General features: G+C 41.0%; 1 protein-coding gene across 2 annotated transcripts in view; it reads right to left on the bottom strand.

Moving 5' to 3' along the window:
- LOC145983907 (1-phosphatidylinositol 4,5-bisphosphate phosphodiesterase delta-4-like) overlaps positions 1-14,098 on the bottom strand; it is a 207,290-nt gene that overhangs the window by 148,937 nt on the left and 44,255 nt on the right. The window contains exon 1 of one of the 2 annotated variants that reach the window (XM_083117020.1): positions 12,099-12,585. The exons of the other annotated variant lie outside the window; for it this stretch is intronic. Coding sequence (XP_082973146.1) covers positions 12,099-12,570 — 472 coding nt within the window. The 5' untranslated portion in view covers positions 12,571-12,585. Of the gene's footprint in view, positions 1-12,098; positions 12,586-14,098 lie in introns of those variants that run through there. 2 annotated transcript variants of the gene reach the window in all.

Genomic DNA, 14,098 nt, shown 5'->3' with positions numbered 1-14,098 from the left:
CCTCTGTACACTACTGACACCACATCTGACGTACCTTAATTGGCCATAAAGTCAATAAGAACCTGCGAACGAGGGAGTGACACGATAATAACCGGACGGAGTACACAGTTTTTCTTTTCTGTTTTTCAGTTTTTACTAGCTCTGATAAAAATGCAATATCCGTGAACAACCGCGGCATTTTTATAGGTTACGAATTACACCTTATCGCCAAGAACTGGGAAAAACTTGTGTAGCTGCAAGCGAAAGTAAAAAGTCATATTGAGAACTCGTACAGAAACTGACGCTACCTGCCACCTATCTGAAGAGACCTGAACTAAGATGAGTCGCTCGTTGGTTGTACGTGACGCAAAGGTCTATCGGAATTCTTCCCGCAATCGCACGAAGTATGAGGACACATAAGGACAGTAGTAGCCCTTCCGGGTATACGTGGCTCGTACGATGGGTAGTGGTGTAATTTTCCAAGTTTCCTTGTTACTTCATGTCGAACTTTGCTGCTGACAATCATATCCTCGTGACGTCAAATCCCTGGGTGCGGTTGTGAACGCATTTCGAGTGAAGAAGAGCCGCATGTGAAATGTTTTTTTTAAGTTTCAGCATAGGCGTAACTAGCAGGGGGCTCAAAGGGACCAGGCCCCCACTGGATAACCGACCGACCACAAGGATGGGGTCAATTTTCAGTGTCCACATGTTTTGGAATTTCGAAGTTGATTATTACGTACATAATTTAAAAATCGATCAACTCTGACCACCCACGAAAATAAAACCCTGCAATGGGTAAGGGAGCTTTTAGAGATATTTCACACCGATGCGACACGCGACACGTCTTGCTTGAGGTTTTCACCATTCGAATGCAGGTTGTGCGGCTTGTCATTGCGCTACGATGTGAAATGGTGCTGTTGATTGGTTCGTTTCCAAGCTATATGTGTCGCGTGCCGCTTGTTTCGGTCTGAAAGCTGCGTCAGAACGAAACAGAATGCGACAAGGGGAATTCACACAGAAGCGACAGGCGACACATGTTGCTTGAAGATTTCACCAATCGAACACAGGCTTGTACAGTCTCGGACACTTCTGGGTTGTAACAATTCCATTGAAAGTCAATGGCATCGTTACAACCCAGAACTGTCCGTGACTGTACAGCCTGTCATGCTACTAAGGTGTGAAATGTTGCTGTTGATTGGCTCGTTGCCAAATGACATGTGTCGCGTGTCGTTTCGGTGTGCAACACGCTGCGATTTTATTGATGGCGTTTATTTTATTTCGCTTTTCTTCCTTTTAAGTTTCACTTGTGCCGACTGTCAGCTAGAAAATTAAAATTCTCCGAATTGAAAAGGCAAGATGCGAGTACCAGGAAACTAGTAAATAAAAAAAAGTAGCAGTCAATATATCTTAAAAATTTTATGGAACAGTTGCCATCACTTCACCGAGTTTATGCAGTAGGTTAATCAAAGCATGCGACCTAACAGTTCGCCTCTTTCGGGTGGAGCGAAACGTTTATCTTCATGTCTTATTCTCACCAGCCGACCTCATTGGCAGAGTCGTTAGCACAGCGTGCCGGGAGTCACGGGTTCGAATCCCGGCCTGGGCTTGTGCGAGCGTCCCTTCATCATTTTCACACCATCACTCATCCTCATTTTCGCGATTATCTAAAAGTGTAAGAAAGCGAAGTAAAATTAACCCAATCCATAAAATCAACAATCACTCTCACCAGATGGGTCGCCAGGTGCCTAGGTTTAACTGGAGTTCATGGGATTCTCGAAGAATGAGTCCTGTTCTAGGTTTAAATGAAAGTATCAACGAATAGTTTACACTGCTCAAAATTTTGGAAGACAAGATTGGGTGTATTGGAAAAATTTCCACATTTTCAAGGGGATCCGGGTGATTTTAACCCAACATTTAAGTTGTAGACCCGATTAGTCTATCAGTTCATCAAGTGAGCCTAAATGTGACCAAAAAGAACTTCCCCGATGGCGCAGTGGTAATGTTGTCACCTTGCAATCGAGAGGTCCCGTGTTCGATACCCGATTGAGGCACATAGTGGTTTGGTTCCCACTTTAAACTTTAGGTCCAGTACCGATTAACCTGTATGTGCATAAAGTGGACATACGCAAACTAAACGCACCTAATATTTGCGAATTCCGAGTTTACAGGGATTACAAGTTCACGGGAGTCTGCACAATCTCCTTATGTAATGAGGCACACCATCAGTATACCCAAGATCCATTCATATTTCTACCTCTGTACGTTAATCACCAGCAAAAGTATGAGCTATGACGCCATGCAATGATTCCTGGCTTCGGGGTGGAAGGGATTACCAATTGAGAAGGCACTCATGTCAAACTCGCTCCCGGTAACTGCAATGTTACGAGCCAATGAGGCTCTGGAGCCTGGACTCACAGCCAGTGCAATCATCTGTGGATCTTGTGTTGTGTCGTCCATGTGTGCTTTTGATTGTCCCTTCATCCACTTCATCTTATCATTCATCCCCATCGTTGCGAGTAGCCAGCCAGAAGTGCCAGAAAAAACGACCGTTACATAAATTAAACAGGTTCTTGGCTTCGCAGCACACTACTCTATCCTCTAGATCACGAAAGTCATCAAATCCATTCTAGTAGGCCTAATACAATCATTACAGAGAAATTATATTTTATATTTCATTGTAACCCGGTGTAAGGGGTAACTCTTTCTGAGGGCACTCAAGTGTCAACCCCCCTTAAGTAGTACATCCTGGACTGCAATTTGCAGACTAACGAGGCTCTGGTGTCTGCAGTGGCGTACGCAAGGGGGGGTACCGGGTTTAACCCCCCGCCTTGAGCTTTTGAAATATTATGGAAAATGTTGTAGAAAAAATTAAGAAAGGCTAATTTATCACAGTCAAAGATCTGCGACAGTAATAATAATAATAATTTGAATTATTATTCCAATGCAGCATGGAGAAAAACAACATTCCAAACACAATCTAAGCGGCCACAAAGTTCAATTTTGCAATTCTTTTGCAATAAGTTGCGCAGTCTCTCGTGAGAATTCCTTGCTTCGTCGCAGTGTGCCGACGTTATTGCAAACGTTCTTCCCGGTACTGATTTTGCATCCCCTTGTGAACTCTCATGTGATGCTGAGTCTACATCCACATCATTAAATAATGTTGAAGAAGTGCTTTGTGAATCACCTAGAAGTGATAAATGTCTTGGAATGTCTATAAACTTACTTTTGAACGAAAACATAGACTCAGTGGAATTTTAGCAACATGTATTCTCGCGCATCATCATCATCCTGGGTGAGTTCCATAGGTAAAGGTACTCTAAATTTTCCCGTGCATATAGCGCCGTGCCATGAAGTCACATGTAGTGGTGTGCTGGGGCCCACACATTCTCGATCTCAGCCATTTTGCAGGGGATGTGATAAGCACCATGCTCCTGCAGCCTTTATCCCCCAGGGTTGCTCTCATGTACCCATTGATATGAGGCTGGGTGCGGAGACAAGGCTGGATAAATTCCAACCAATTCCTGGAATCGAACCCGGATCTCCCACGAGGTTGTCAAACTAGACCACCGCAGATTTTAAAATGAGTTTCATATTTTGATTATTTCAATAAATTTAATATATTTCCTTTCTTTTATGGATTTTCTTCACACTAAGAATGTCTCACCTATCATATACAAATAACAGTTGCCTAGACAATTATTTCGTAACAAAGAAACAAAAAAATATAAATTTGTTCTATTGCTTTCATAAATATATTTATGAAGATCTCTACTACTTAATAATAGTAGTGATATAAGTAGTAACAGCAGCTGCATTAGTAGTAATTAAACGAATTAATTAATTGTAAGTATTATTAATTAATTATTAATTAATTAAAGTATAATAAAACAATGGTAATGTGAATTTGTAGAAAGTTTTCGAAATAACCCCCCCCCTTGATGAAATCCTGCGTACGCTACTGGGTGTCTGGACACACAGCCTCTGCGTGGGGCTCGTGTTGTGTTTTGTAAATTTGTTTGTGACTGCCCTTTTATCCATTTCATCTTGTCACCATCCATCCTCATCTTCGCGATTAGACAAAGGTGGCAGAAAAGCAACATTAAAGAAATTAAATCAATCAATCTTTCATTGTAACAACCATGGTGGCAAGTTATACGAAAGAATCAAGCTGGAAATCACTGAGCCTGACCTTCACAGTAACCTACAAGACATGTTATCAAAATAACGGGTAAATCAAGAGGGTGGGTTATCCAAGAAGCAAAGCCTGGTGACAGCATATTGAAGTATTTTGGAAATACTTAATTTGGTCTTGGAGAAAAGTATGAAAGATTTCCCATAAAGGTATGCAATGGTTCCTAACCAAGTACCTAAACTATGACAAAACATCTGTTTATGGAGGGTGACGTTTTGCATGAAATGAACTAAATTTAGCTTTGATAAGCGCAGTGAACAGGCCTCCACTCGAACACTCCCTGTTACGTTCTGTAAGGTGCAGCTCCCAATAACTTATGTTTCTTTATCTGCACTTACATAGTGAGGCAAATATAAGTATGACGTCACTTGAGGCAGCGGCTTCTGCTTTGAATTGGGAGTCGCCTCGCATGTCTGGCGACCAGGCATTATTTTGTCTCGCGCTGTTGAACCTGCACAATGCAATATGTTTACGCTTCATTCCAGGACCTTTTTTGTTGGCTAGCAGCGGAGGAAAGAATGGTCATTAACTTCCATATGCAAGGTGCGGAATTAAGTATCAAATTTAGCCTACAAATCCAGGCGATAACCGTACCTTCGCCGAAAACAAATGCAGTTTACACAGGTGTTGGGATCGAGTCGTATTGGAATATAGAGCAAACGGGTCAAGCAGTGTGCGCAGGAATTTCAGAAGGGAGTGGAATCGACTTTTTTGTGTCTGTTTGTCTGCACTTTGTTTTCTGAACATTCTGAACCCTTAACCACCACCGACACTGCTCAAGAAGCCGCGAAGAGCCAGGTGCACCGTTTTCCAACCACGGGCTCGCCAATCTTGTCGCCAGGCCCGCGAAAACTATTCTGAGACGGTGGTTGTTGGGCAGGGAGTGGGGGTGGGTGCGTCGTTGCATTCAATACCAGCATCCTAATGTTTTGCAATGCTTTTTTGGGAGGGGGAGGTAAAAGCAATCTGGCTCTAGCTCGAAGCACGAATGGTTCACACCTATACTCTGTTCCCGGAGATCTCTGGAGCAAGGCCGCGCATAGCGGCAGAGAAAGGAGGAATCGAGTGAGCAATATGAAGCAGTACGAGCTGCTGCGAAGGCTGATAACTGCAGTCGCTTCCCCCCTCTACATAATCCTATTCCCTCTCAGTGTTCATTGGTGGAGCCGTCTCGCGTCACTACTTGCAAAAAGTCTTGTTTTCATTCTCTTGCTCCAGAGATGACTGGGACAGAGTATATCGTCGTGTGAGAACCAGAGGGACGTAACATCAATTTATCAAATTTACAGGAGAGAGGAAATAATTATGTATTCTTAGGAATATGCCAGACTCTTGGATACCACTTTAAACTGTAGGTTCAGTCCCGATTAGCCTATCTGGGCATAAAGTGAACTTAAAACAAGAACTCAATGTGCATGACTCTTAAAAGGAGTCATTAAATTATAGATATGTGACTGCTAAGAATTAGAAGTCGTATATATGTCGCTCTGAATCCAAATAGAATTCTTCAGAGGAGTTTGCTTAAAGAAAACTGAAAATCGTATTTTTGGGTTTTCTTTCCTCTGGATGGTGGTGAAATGGCTACAGCCGGATTGCGCACACTTTTCCGGTTTTATCAGTGGTATCTGATAAGCCGTTGACAAGCTGTCACAATGTACAGGATTGCGCACAAACAATGAGGCAATGTTGTCAGATGTAAAATGTTCTCAAGCCGTTCTCACTTCTGTTGTGTTCATTTGTGTGTGTGTGTGTGTGTGTGTGTGTGGACTTACACGTGTTTTTGCAGTCATTAACCTAACCTAACCTAACTTTTGAGTTTGAGTAAATTGGTATGATTTACTATTTTATTTCTAATTTCTTTCTCTCTTCTTGTCTAAAGAAGAAAACAGTTTTGCGCACAGACTTTAAAGCTATCAAAGTGGCAACGTTGGATCAAAATCTGTGCGCAAAACAGGTCAGTGAGATTTGTGCGCAATCCTGGATCTAAAGTGTGCGCAATTCGGTTGCGGCGGGTGAAATGCGTCAGTATTGGATTTGTCAAATCAAACATCTGACGTGAAGCAATAGTGAGATGTTACATGCGTTACGTCTCCTGAACGCATGCGGTGCATGCTAGAGTGCCACACACGTAAATTTGCCGTTGCGTAGAAACGAATTTTCGTTTCGTCTCCCTCTCTCTTAGCATCATGTGTTCTACCCTGCTCGAAAACCTTCGCTATTGTTGCCACATTGTCATTCCATTCCTGGACACACTCGCGCAAACATCATTGAAAACAATTGAATAGCGCTCCAGCTCGCGGTTCCCACCGTTCGGTAGGGACGCTAATGTGGCAATATAGCACGGCGTAGTGCTTGCTTCTTTTATGCAGTGCATGTTCATTGGCTAGCTAGTAACTAGTGTTGCCAACTGTAATAATGAAGCACTATTTCTGTCACGGAAGGGGAAAAGGCAGGTAAAGTGGCGGTGAGTTTTGTTGGATTGGAAGCACCATATTTTTATTTTATACTAAGTATTTGACCGGTTTGACGTTGTGTGCGTGTATTGCGTGTGTGTATGTAAAAGTGTGTGTTTGCTAATGAACGTTAAATTCCATAATGCCTCCAGTTCTGTCGAAGTTGAAATCAAAAACCTTGCATAGCCAAGCTCGGGAAATTCTAAGCAACGTGCACGAGTTCATGAAGGAGGAAGCCAGTCATGGTGTTAACATCCCAATAAAGCATTTTGGCAAGAGAGCAGCGAACAGCAGCAACAAATTGTTCATATTTCATAATTTTGGAATTATTCAAAATAAATAAATTATGTGGCTCCAACATCATTTCAACTCTGGCTCCGGCACGTGTTCTTGTAGAAATTGCATAGAGGAGGCTGTCATTTTTGCTGCTTAATGCGATACATATTGTTTTCTGTGTTAAAATTGCCATGCTTTGATGGGTGACCAAGTTCATAGCAGGGCCGGCGGAAGGGGAGGGCGAACCGAGCGGCAAAATTTGAAGAGAAGAAAAAAATAAGCCTATTGAAAACTGTGATCGAGCGAGATATTCTTTTGCGCTGAATAGTATTGAAATAGCATAAGAAGTCTCATTATTTATTTTATATTTTGATGTTTTAGTTAGGAATATATTGATTTTCAATTTTCCGTTGCTGCGTAATGACCGGGGGGGGGGGGGGTCGAAATAGAGCGGCATCTGCCGCCACCTCCCAGGGAGGCAAAATGACTAGCGCCGGCCCTGGTTCATAACAAAAGAAAAAGCCGCGCAGCTTATCTTCTAGTGGCAGTATATGTACTTGTTATTGTTGTGGAAGCCGGCATCCTTTGTAAATGTACAACAAAGGCAACCGACTGTCGCAGATCTCAGAGAGGAAATAATAATACTGTTTGAGGAGGAGTGTTATGGTGCAATTGTAGCGGTTTAACACGTTGGCATGTTATTACCTGCCGTTGCAGTTCCATACCAGTGTATACGGGTTTTGGGAGTGAAAAGTTAGAACGCCACCAGTGCATTAATGCAATGAAAAATAATATATATATTTTTTTTATTTTGTTTGAAATCACTCAAATAAGGAATCGTATGAAGAAGTCTTCTTTGCAGCATTTTTGGTAATTTTACTTATGTGTTAGTTCATATTTTGCGAATTTTTAGTCCATATGTATGTAGCTACATACATAGCCACTTGTTAGTACATATTAATCCTAGTCCTGGTATAATGCATGAAGTTTAAAACTCAACGTTAGATAGACCTGAATTCTCTAATTTTATTGTTGTACGTAACAGCTGTGCATCGGAGCACTGCAGCGATTTTTCTATCTGCTCCATTAGCAACACTGCTTCTTTAGTTGTTTCGCGCATCGCACGGCAGAATTAACTGTGCTGGACTCTACGCATGCGTCAATTGTGGGGAAAAGGACAGTTTGCTCTGCGACAACATTAATGAGCATTTCTACATTTTGATTTCTTCATATAGGAGAAGTATTTATTTTACACGAGAGCGCTCAACTAAGCATATATTACATTTCTTGGATCAGAAGTGAAAGAAAGTAATAATTCTTTTCCCACAATTGACGCATGCGTCACTTCAGATCCAAGAAATGTAATATAAGCTTAGTTGAACGCTATCGTGTAAAATAAATACTTCTCCTATATAAAGAAATCAGAATGTAGAAATGCTCATTAATGTCGTCGGAAAGCAATCTGTCCTTTTTCCCACAATTGACGCATGCGTTCAGGGGAGACGTCTCTGTGCGTTACATTCATGGAATAAAAAGAATGAACGAATCCTTGCAATTCTCAGTTCTCACGATCTACCAGCAAAGAGAGAAAATAGAATGAAGTGCTTCCGAGACAACCAACGAAGTGAATACACGAAATATGTTCACAAAACATCCCTAGAATTGTCGCCACGTCAAAGCATAGGACAGAAAAGTAAAGATAGCCCCTCTCTTTCTTTGTTTGTTCGGTACATCATTATTTCTTGGGCAAAGGTTAATTGGCTATCGCTGATAGCGTTGTGGATAATGCTATCACTGTGCAATCAAGAGTTCCCGAGTTCAGTACCCTGACAGAGGACGTATCAGTGTTTCGCATCCAGATTTAAGGGGGGGGGGGGTTCCAGCTCTGGGTCTTTCAGGAAATATCACTTGAAAAGGGGCCACAAGTGGAAAAAATGAACTACTTGAAATCTGGTAAAAATATGAATAACTGAAATTATATGTAGGAGTCTCACGATGTTGCTATCCTCGGGCCTCCATAGGGCCGAGCCTGTTTGCATCCCATTTTCAAGCGGTAGGTCTAATCAAGATTACCCTTTCTATGCATAAGATTGTCTTGGACTTGCCGAAGGCATACTGATGCACTGTTAGAAGTTACCGTAAATTTTACAATATTCTACCGTAAAACTTAACAACCTTCCGTTAATTTACAAAAACAGGAAGCAATCGCTTTTTCATGAGCGAAGACGAGTTCATTTCGTCATCTCTGTGCTGCCCGTGGAATGAGAAATAAACATAGCCCCGGTATCCTATTGAAATGTTAGAAACACACACACACCCTAATACATGTTTACGTATATGACCGTAAAAGAAAATGTAGAGTGTTTTTAAGTAGCTAGTACTATACTGTACCATATGTTCATAGATTTGACGTTCTATATCTTGATAAGGTAACCTAAAGGGCGGTTAAACCCAACAATTACCCCGTGCATACCACTGACAAATAACTGTACCCGAGTCCCTATGAAGTAGCATTCCGTATACTGGGGTGTAAGGAGTGACCCTTTCACGTAGTACACTCAATTGTCAACCTCACTTCCACGTAGTACGCCCTGGACTGCATTTTTGCTGACTAACGAGGCTCTGGCGTCTGGATCTACGGCCAGCATAATCCTCGTAGGGCTGTGTGTGTGTGTGTTGTCCTTGTTTGTGCTGAGTGCCCCTTTACAGCCTCAGCTTTTAGCTGGTCATATATTTTAGTCTTCGACATTACAGTTGAGTTCTTAATTACATTTTAGATAAGGTAAGGGGCTGGACCCCGTGTCATGTGATGGGTGCAAAATAGCCTAAGTGTTGACGCATCCAAAATTTTAAATTCATTCATTCATTCCGTATACTGAAAAAAAAAGTTCGGTCGACGAAAAGATAATAGTAGGCAATGTTCATTCACAGTGCCAGGTTTCAGAATTGAAAGGAAAAGCACCGAAGAACTAGAAGGAAGCATTTTCTGTAACGACAATTGAAAACCTTCCCTTAGAAACTTACAGGATATAAAAGAAAAAAAAGAATTAAAATATCGTGTGGACTTTGCCATCGACTGTACAAATGAATATTGTGAGTGATTTAGCTACATCTAAAATTCCGACGATGTGCACGCGGGAAGAATTCGTGCACGCAACTGGAATCTTTTTTTGAACGTGGAATACTTTACCAAGGTTTCTGCTTTCTTTCTACTCTCAAGTCTGGAGAGAAATTTATGGGTTGCTCACCACACAGTTCCCAGGAACTTTTGTTGAAACGCAGAACGTGTGTAATTGTGAGGTCGCTTCAAGGCCAAATCAAACAACTTGGTCCTTCACTCTCATTTATATGCAAGAAACAGAACATCCTCTGTGTCCCTTTCAAGTTTGTTTTCTTGAAGCCATATACAGATAAGTAAACAATTATACAGCAAACTGTAGCTTCATTATTAAGTTCTGCGACTGCCGTTGGTACCGTTTTTCTCTGGTTTAAGTTTTTGTTCTTTTTCAGTATCACGCTATATTCGTCCTCGGTGGTGATGTGATCATCATAACGCTCCAGCTGCCTTTCATCCGCAGGAACTGGAAACAGTATGAAAAATCCTCCCCGTAGAAACTCGATAGTTTATTGATTGATTGAATGGATTAGGTTATTTTTACGTCACTTCTCTGCCACTTTTGGCTAACTGCGACATTAGAAATCATTAGAAAACATGGCGAAGTTCAGCCTGTGGCTGCTCTACCACTTAACCCGCAAAACTTGTAGGGTTACACTGAGGATGAGCGATGATATTGATGAAGGAACACTCGCAAAGAACACCCATGTCCAGGCCGGGATTCGAACTCGGGACCCCTGCGTTGCAGTGTATTGTGCTAACCGATAGTATATTGATTGCTTGTTTGAGTTAATTTTTAATGTACACAGAAAGGCTAATCGGTACTGGACCTACAGTTTAGAGAGGGATGTACCTCCACCGAGTATCGAACCGGGACTCGTCGATTGCAAGGCGGCGACTTTACCACTACGCCATCGGAGAGGATCTGATATTTATTTATTTATTTATTGAGAAAATTCCAGATACAGCACAAGTGGCCATTTTACACTGAAATTGTCAACAATGAAAAAGCAATAATAATAAGCAAAAAAATATAAAAATAATTAAGAGTAACAAAATAACATAAAAGTGAATAGGAAGATGGCACTATGTGCAAGCATTTCTTATGATAGAAGACCAAAGGGAAACTCGAAGAATACCGAGAAATTGAGAATACCGAAAATATCAATATACTCTCATCTCAGAAAATGACCCGCTTCCTTCCAATGACATAGCAGGGCAATGGCAAAGTAAGGCAAGGTAAAGGTCAAGTTCCCCGTGCACAGCACCGTCCCATGAAGGCACATTTAGGGGAATAAATGGCAAAGGCATTTGCAATGGCAAAGTAAGGACAATAATATGAAAATTGTATGTATTATCTTCAATTGCACGTAAGAACCAGGAAACACGTACAAGTCTATGCTCTGATTACGTATTGATTTTTATAAGTTTTACGGGAGGATTAGGAATGCGATGAGAATGCTGGAAATGTGTGTACAAATGTACGAGATGTGAAAAAACTAATTTGTACGTCGTAAAGTCTTAGAAATTAATATTCTATGATGCATGTTATGAAGAGTTGGTTGCACAAGTGACCACGCTTCTAAGTTGCTTCCACCTGAAGTTTTTTTTGTAAGGAAAATGTTATATACTATATACACGTGCTGAAGAAGGAAAGCATCAGGCTATCAGAAACCTAACAAGATGTGAAGTCATTGCAAAGTCGTTCGGATTTCACTTTAAACTGTGCGTCCAGTTCCAATTAGCCTATCTGAGCATAAAGCGGACTTAAACATATCAATCCGAACCCATTAGAAATATATGAATAGTAACACGTTAAGTATTTAGGGGAGTAATTATAATGCTAAGAGCACCAAACAAGGCCCCGTAAGCATATAGGAAAGCTCGGTCATGAGAACTGTTCAGTAAGCGCTTATAAACATGTCTAGAACTAGATTCATATGTAAAATGCGCGTGTAAAGTTATATCGGAATTACACACGTACAAAAATGAAGGTATATGACATTCAGAAAAACAAGCAACTATTGAAAAATCTACTTCTCCTTCAGAATGCTAGTGCAAATGAAAAATGAACTTCACGTACCTTCTTCAAATGTCAAGGTTTTGATTAGGTTTCTTGATGAAGAATCCACTTCATCTAAACATATAGTGCCATCATCTCCAGAATTGCTCTCGTCACTTTGCCCTACTAAAAGTCCATTCAGTGCTCTCACTTTATCTTCCAAAAGCTCCAACTTCTGAATTCCGTTGCTGTGTTGCACAACCTTCTCCACTTGTGAAGTCCCTTCCAAAATCTCCAGTTTCTTCTCCAGTTCCTGGATAAGATGTTTCTTCTCCGTCAGTTCTTCGCGCAAGTGCTGGTTGCATTCCAAGTAATACTCTCGTGTAGTTTTTGGCCCCTCCACCACGGCATGAGTTACTGTCTTTAGTACAGTGTTCACGATTGCATCGGATATGTCTTCAGAATATTTCACCTGCGTTATCAAACTCTGTCGCACTTGTTGCATCAACATGGATAATGCAGGATCGTTTACGGGGGGTAAATTTTGCTCCATGATTTCAGATTTGCACAACTTCAGATACACTAAAAGAGAAAGCACCCCTCTTATTGTGATGTAAACTTCTTGGTGTGTTGCGAGTCAAAACAGATACAGAACAAGGTGGGGCAAATATACCTACGTTACTGTAGGAGAAAGTCTGCTTACTGATAACAAAAAGCATTTGCAGTTCAAAGTTTGCAAAGGGTTTTTAACTTCTTATCAAACTACTAATTTATCGCTCTTGAGATAAAAAGTGGCGGAATTTGTAACATATGATTTATCAGAATTAATGAGGTAAGTCATTAGTACTTGTCATTCCTGTCCCTGAAGATCAGTCAGAAATTCTAGTCACTGAAGACGAATTCCTAATTGTTGAAGTTAGGGAGTCCACTTGCAAATGAACGAACTTCAGGAGAATAAGTATTGTTGAAACAAAATTACTGCACGATTGCCTGTTAGCTTAAAATCTGATGGCACTTTGTTGCAAGAAAATAATCACTGTGTCATGATCAATTGCTAAAGTTTAAGTCCAGTCTATGCTCAGATAGGCTAACCGGGACTGGACCTACAGTTTAAAGTGGGATCCAAACTAGTATGTATTAGTTCTGCCTGCTCGCAGAATCAGTCTCGTATGCGAGGAGTACGTGGAGATAACCTGTGGATCAAACGCAAGTTTGGCGTGATGCTAATCGCACTACAACCATTTACGGCAGTTATAGCGCATCCACGATAGCCGCCTCGGTTGTCGAGTGCTCGAATCTCAGTGTTATCTTCGGAAGCTTGAGTCTCTACTAGATCATGGGTGGTCCGCTGTGTTTGCCCTTTAATCTACTTCATGCAATCACAATTGAAAAAAAAACACCAAAATGCAACGCAATACAAGTATGGGGGTGCCTTACTTTCAGTTCAGCACGTGTCTGTCTTCATGGCATGATATCAAACGAAGTGGATATTCAAACAGAAGAGAAGACATTGAACTATAAATAACATATAACAACATGTAATATGTGTTGCTCGTGCTAAATGAAATGTAGGTAAAGAATTTGTTAAAAATGCCAATATCGAGATATAGCTTTTTATCACACTAGAGACAGTAGACCTACAATAGTTTATGTGAGTACATAAAACTCGGTTGAGAAGTTCCTCACTTAAAAGTGACACCCACTTCTTGGAGAAACTCACTGCCAGTCGAATGATGTTTGCTATAAGAAGTGGTCAATCGATCGCGACTGAGTAAGTAGCGATCACTTCCAACATGGCAAAATCAATTTGTCTGCAAGAGCAACTTTTTTTGTTTGAAGTAGGGGTTTTCAGAAAGAAAAAAAAACTCTCATCACATCTCATCTGAAATATGATACTAAATGTAAATTACATCCCTTTCAAAAATTGTTTTCTTGTAGTAGTAAGGGTTCATCACTTTCTTCACGTCCATCAACTAAGTCAACTTTTCAACTTCGGTGCCTAGGCAATATTTAACATGGACAGCATTAATAATTTCCAAAATACGGGAAATGGACTCACCAAATTTAAACTAATCACCATA

This window comes from Lepisma saccharinum, chromosome 2 (assembly GCF_977018435.1).
Source record: "Lepisma saccharinum chromosome 2, izLepSacc3.1, whole genome shotgun sequence".
Lineage (NCBI taxonomy): Eukaryota > Metazoa > Arthropoda > Insecta > Zygentoma > Lepismatidae > Lepisma > Lepisma saccharinum.
The sequence above is the reverse complement of the archived record's forward strand: the minus strand, read 5'-3'. Positions and strand labels throughout refer to the sequence as shown.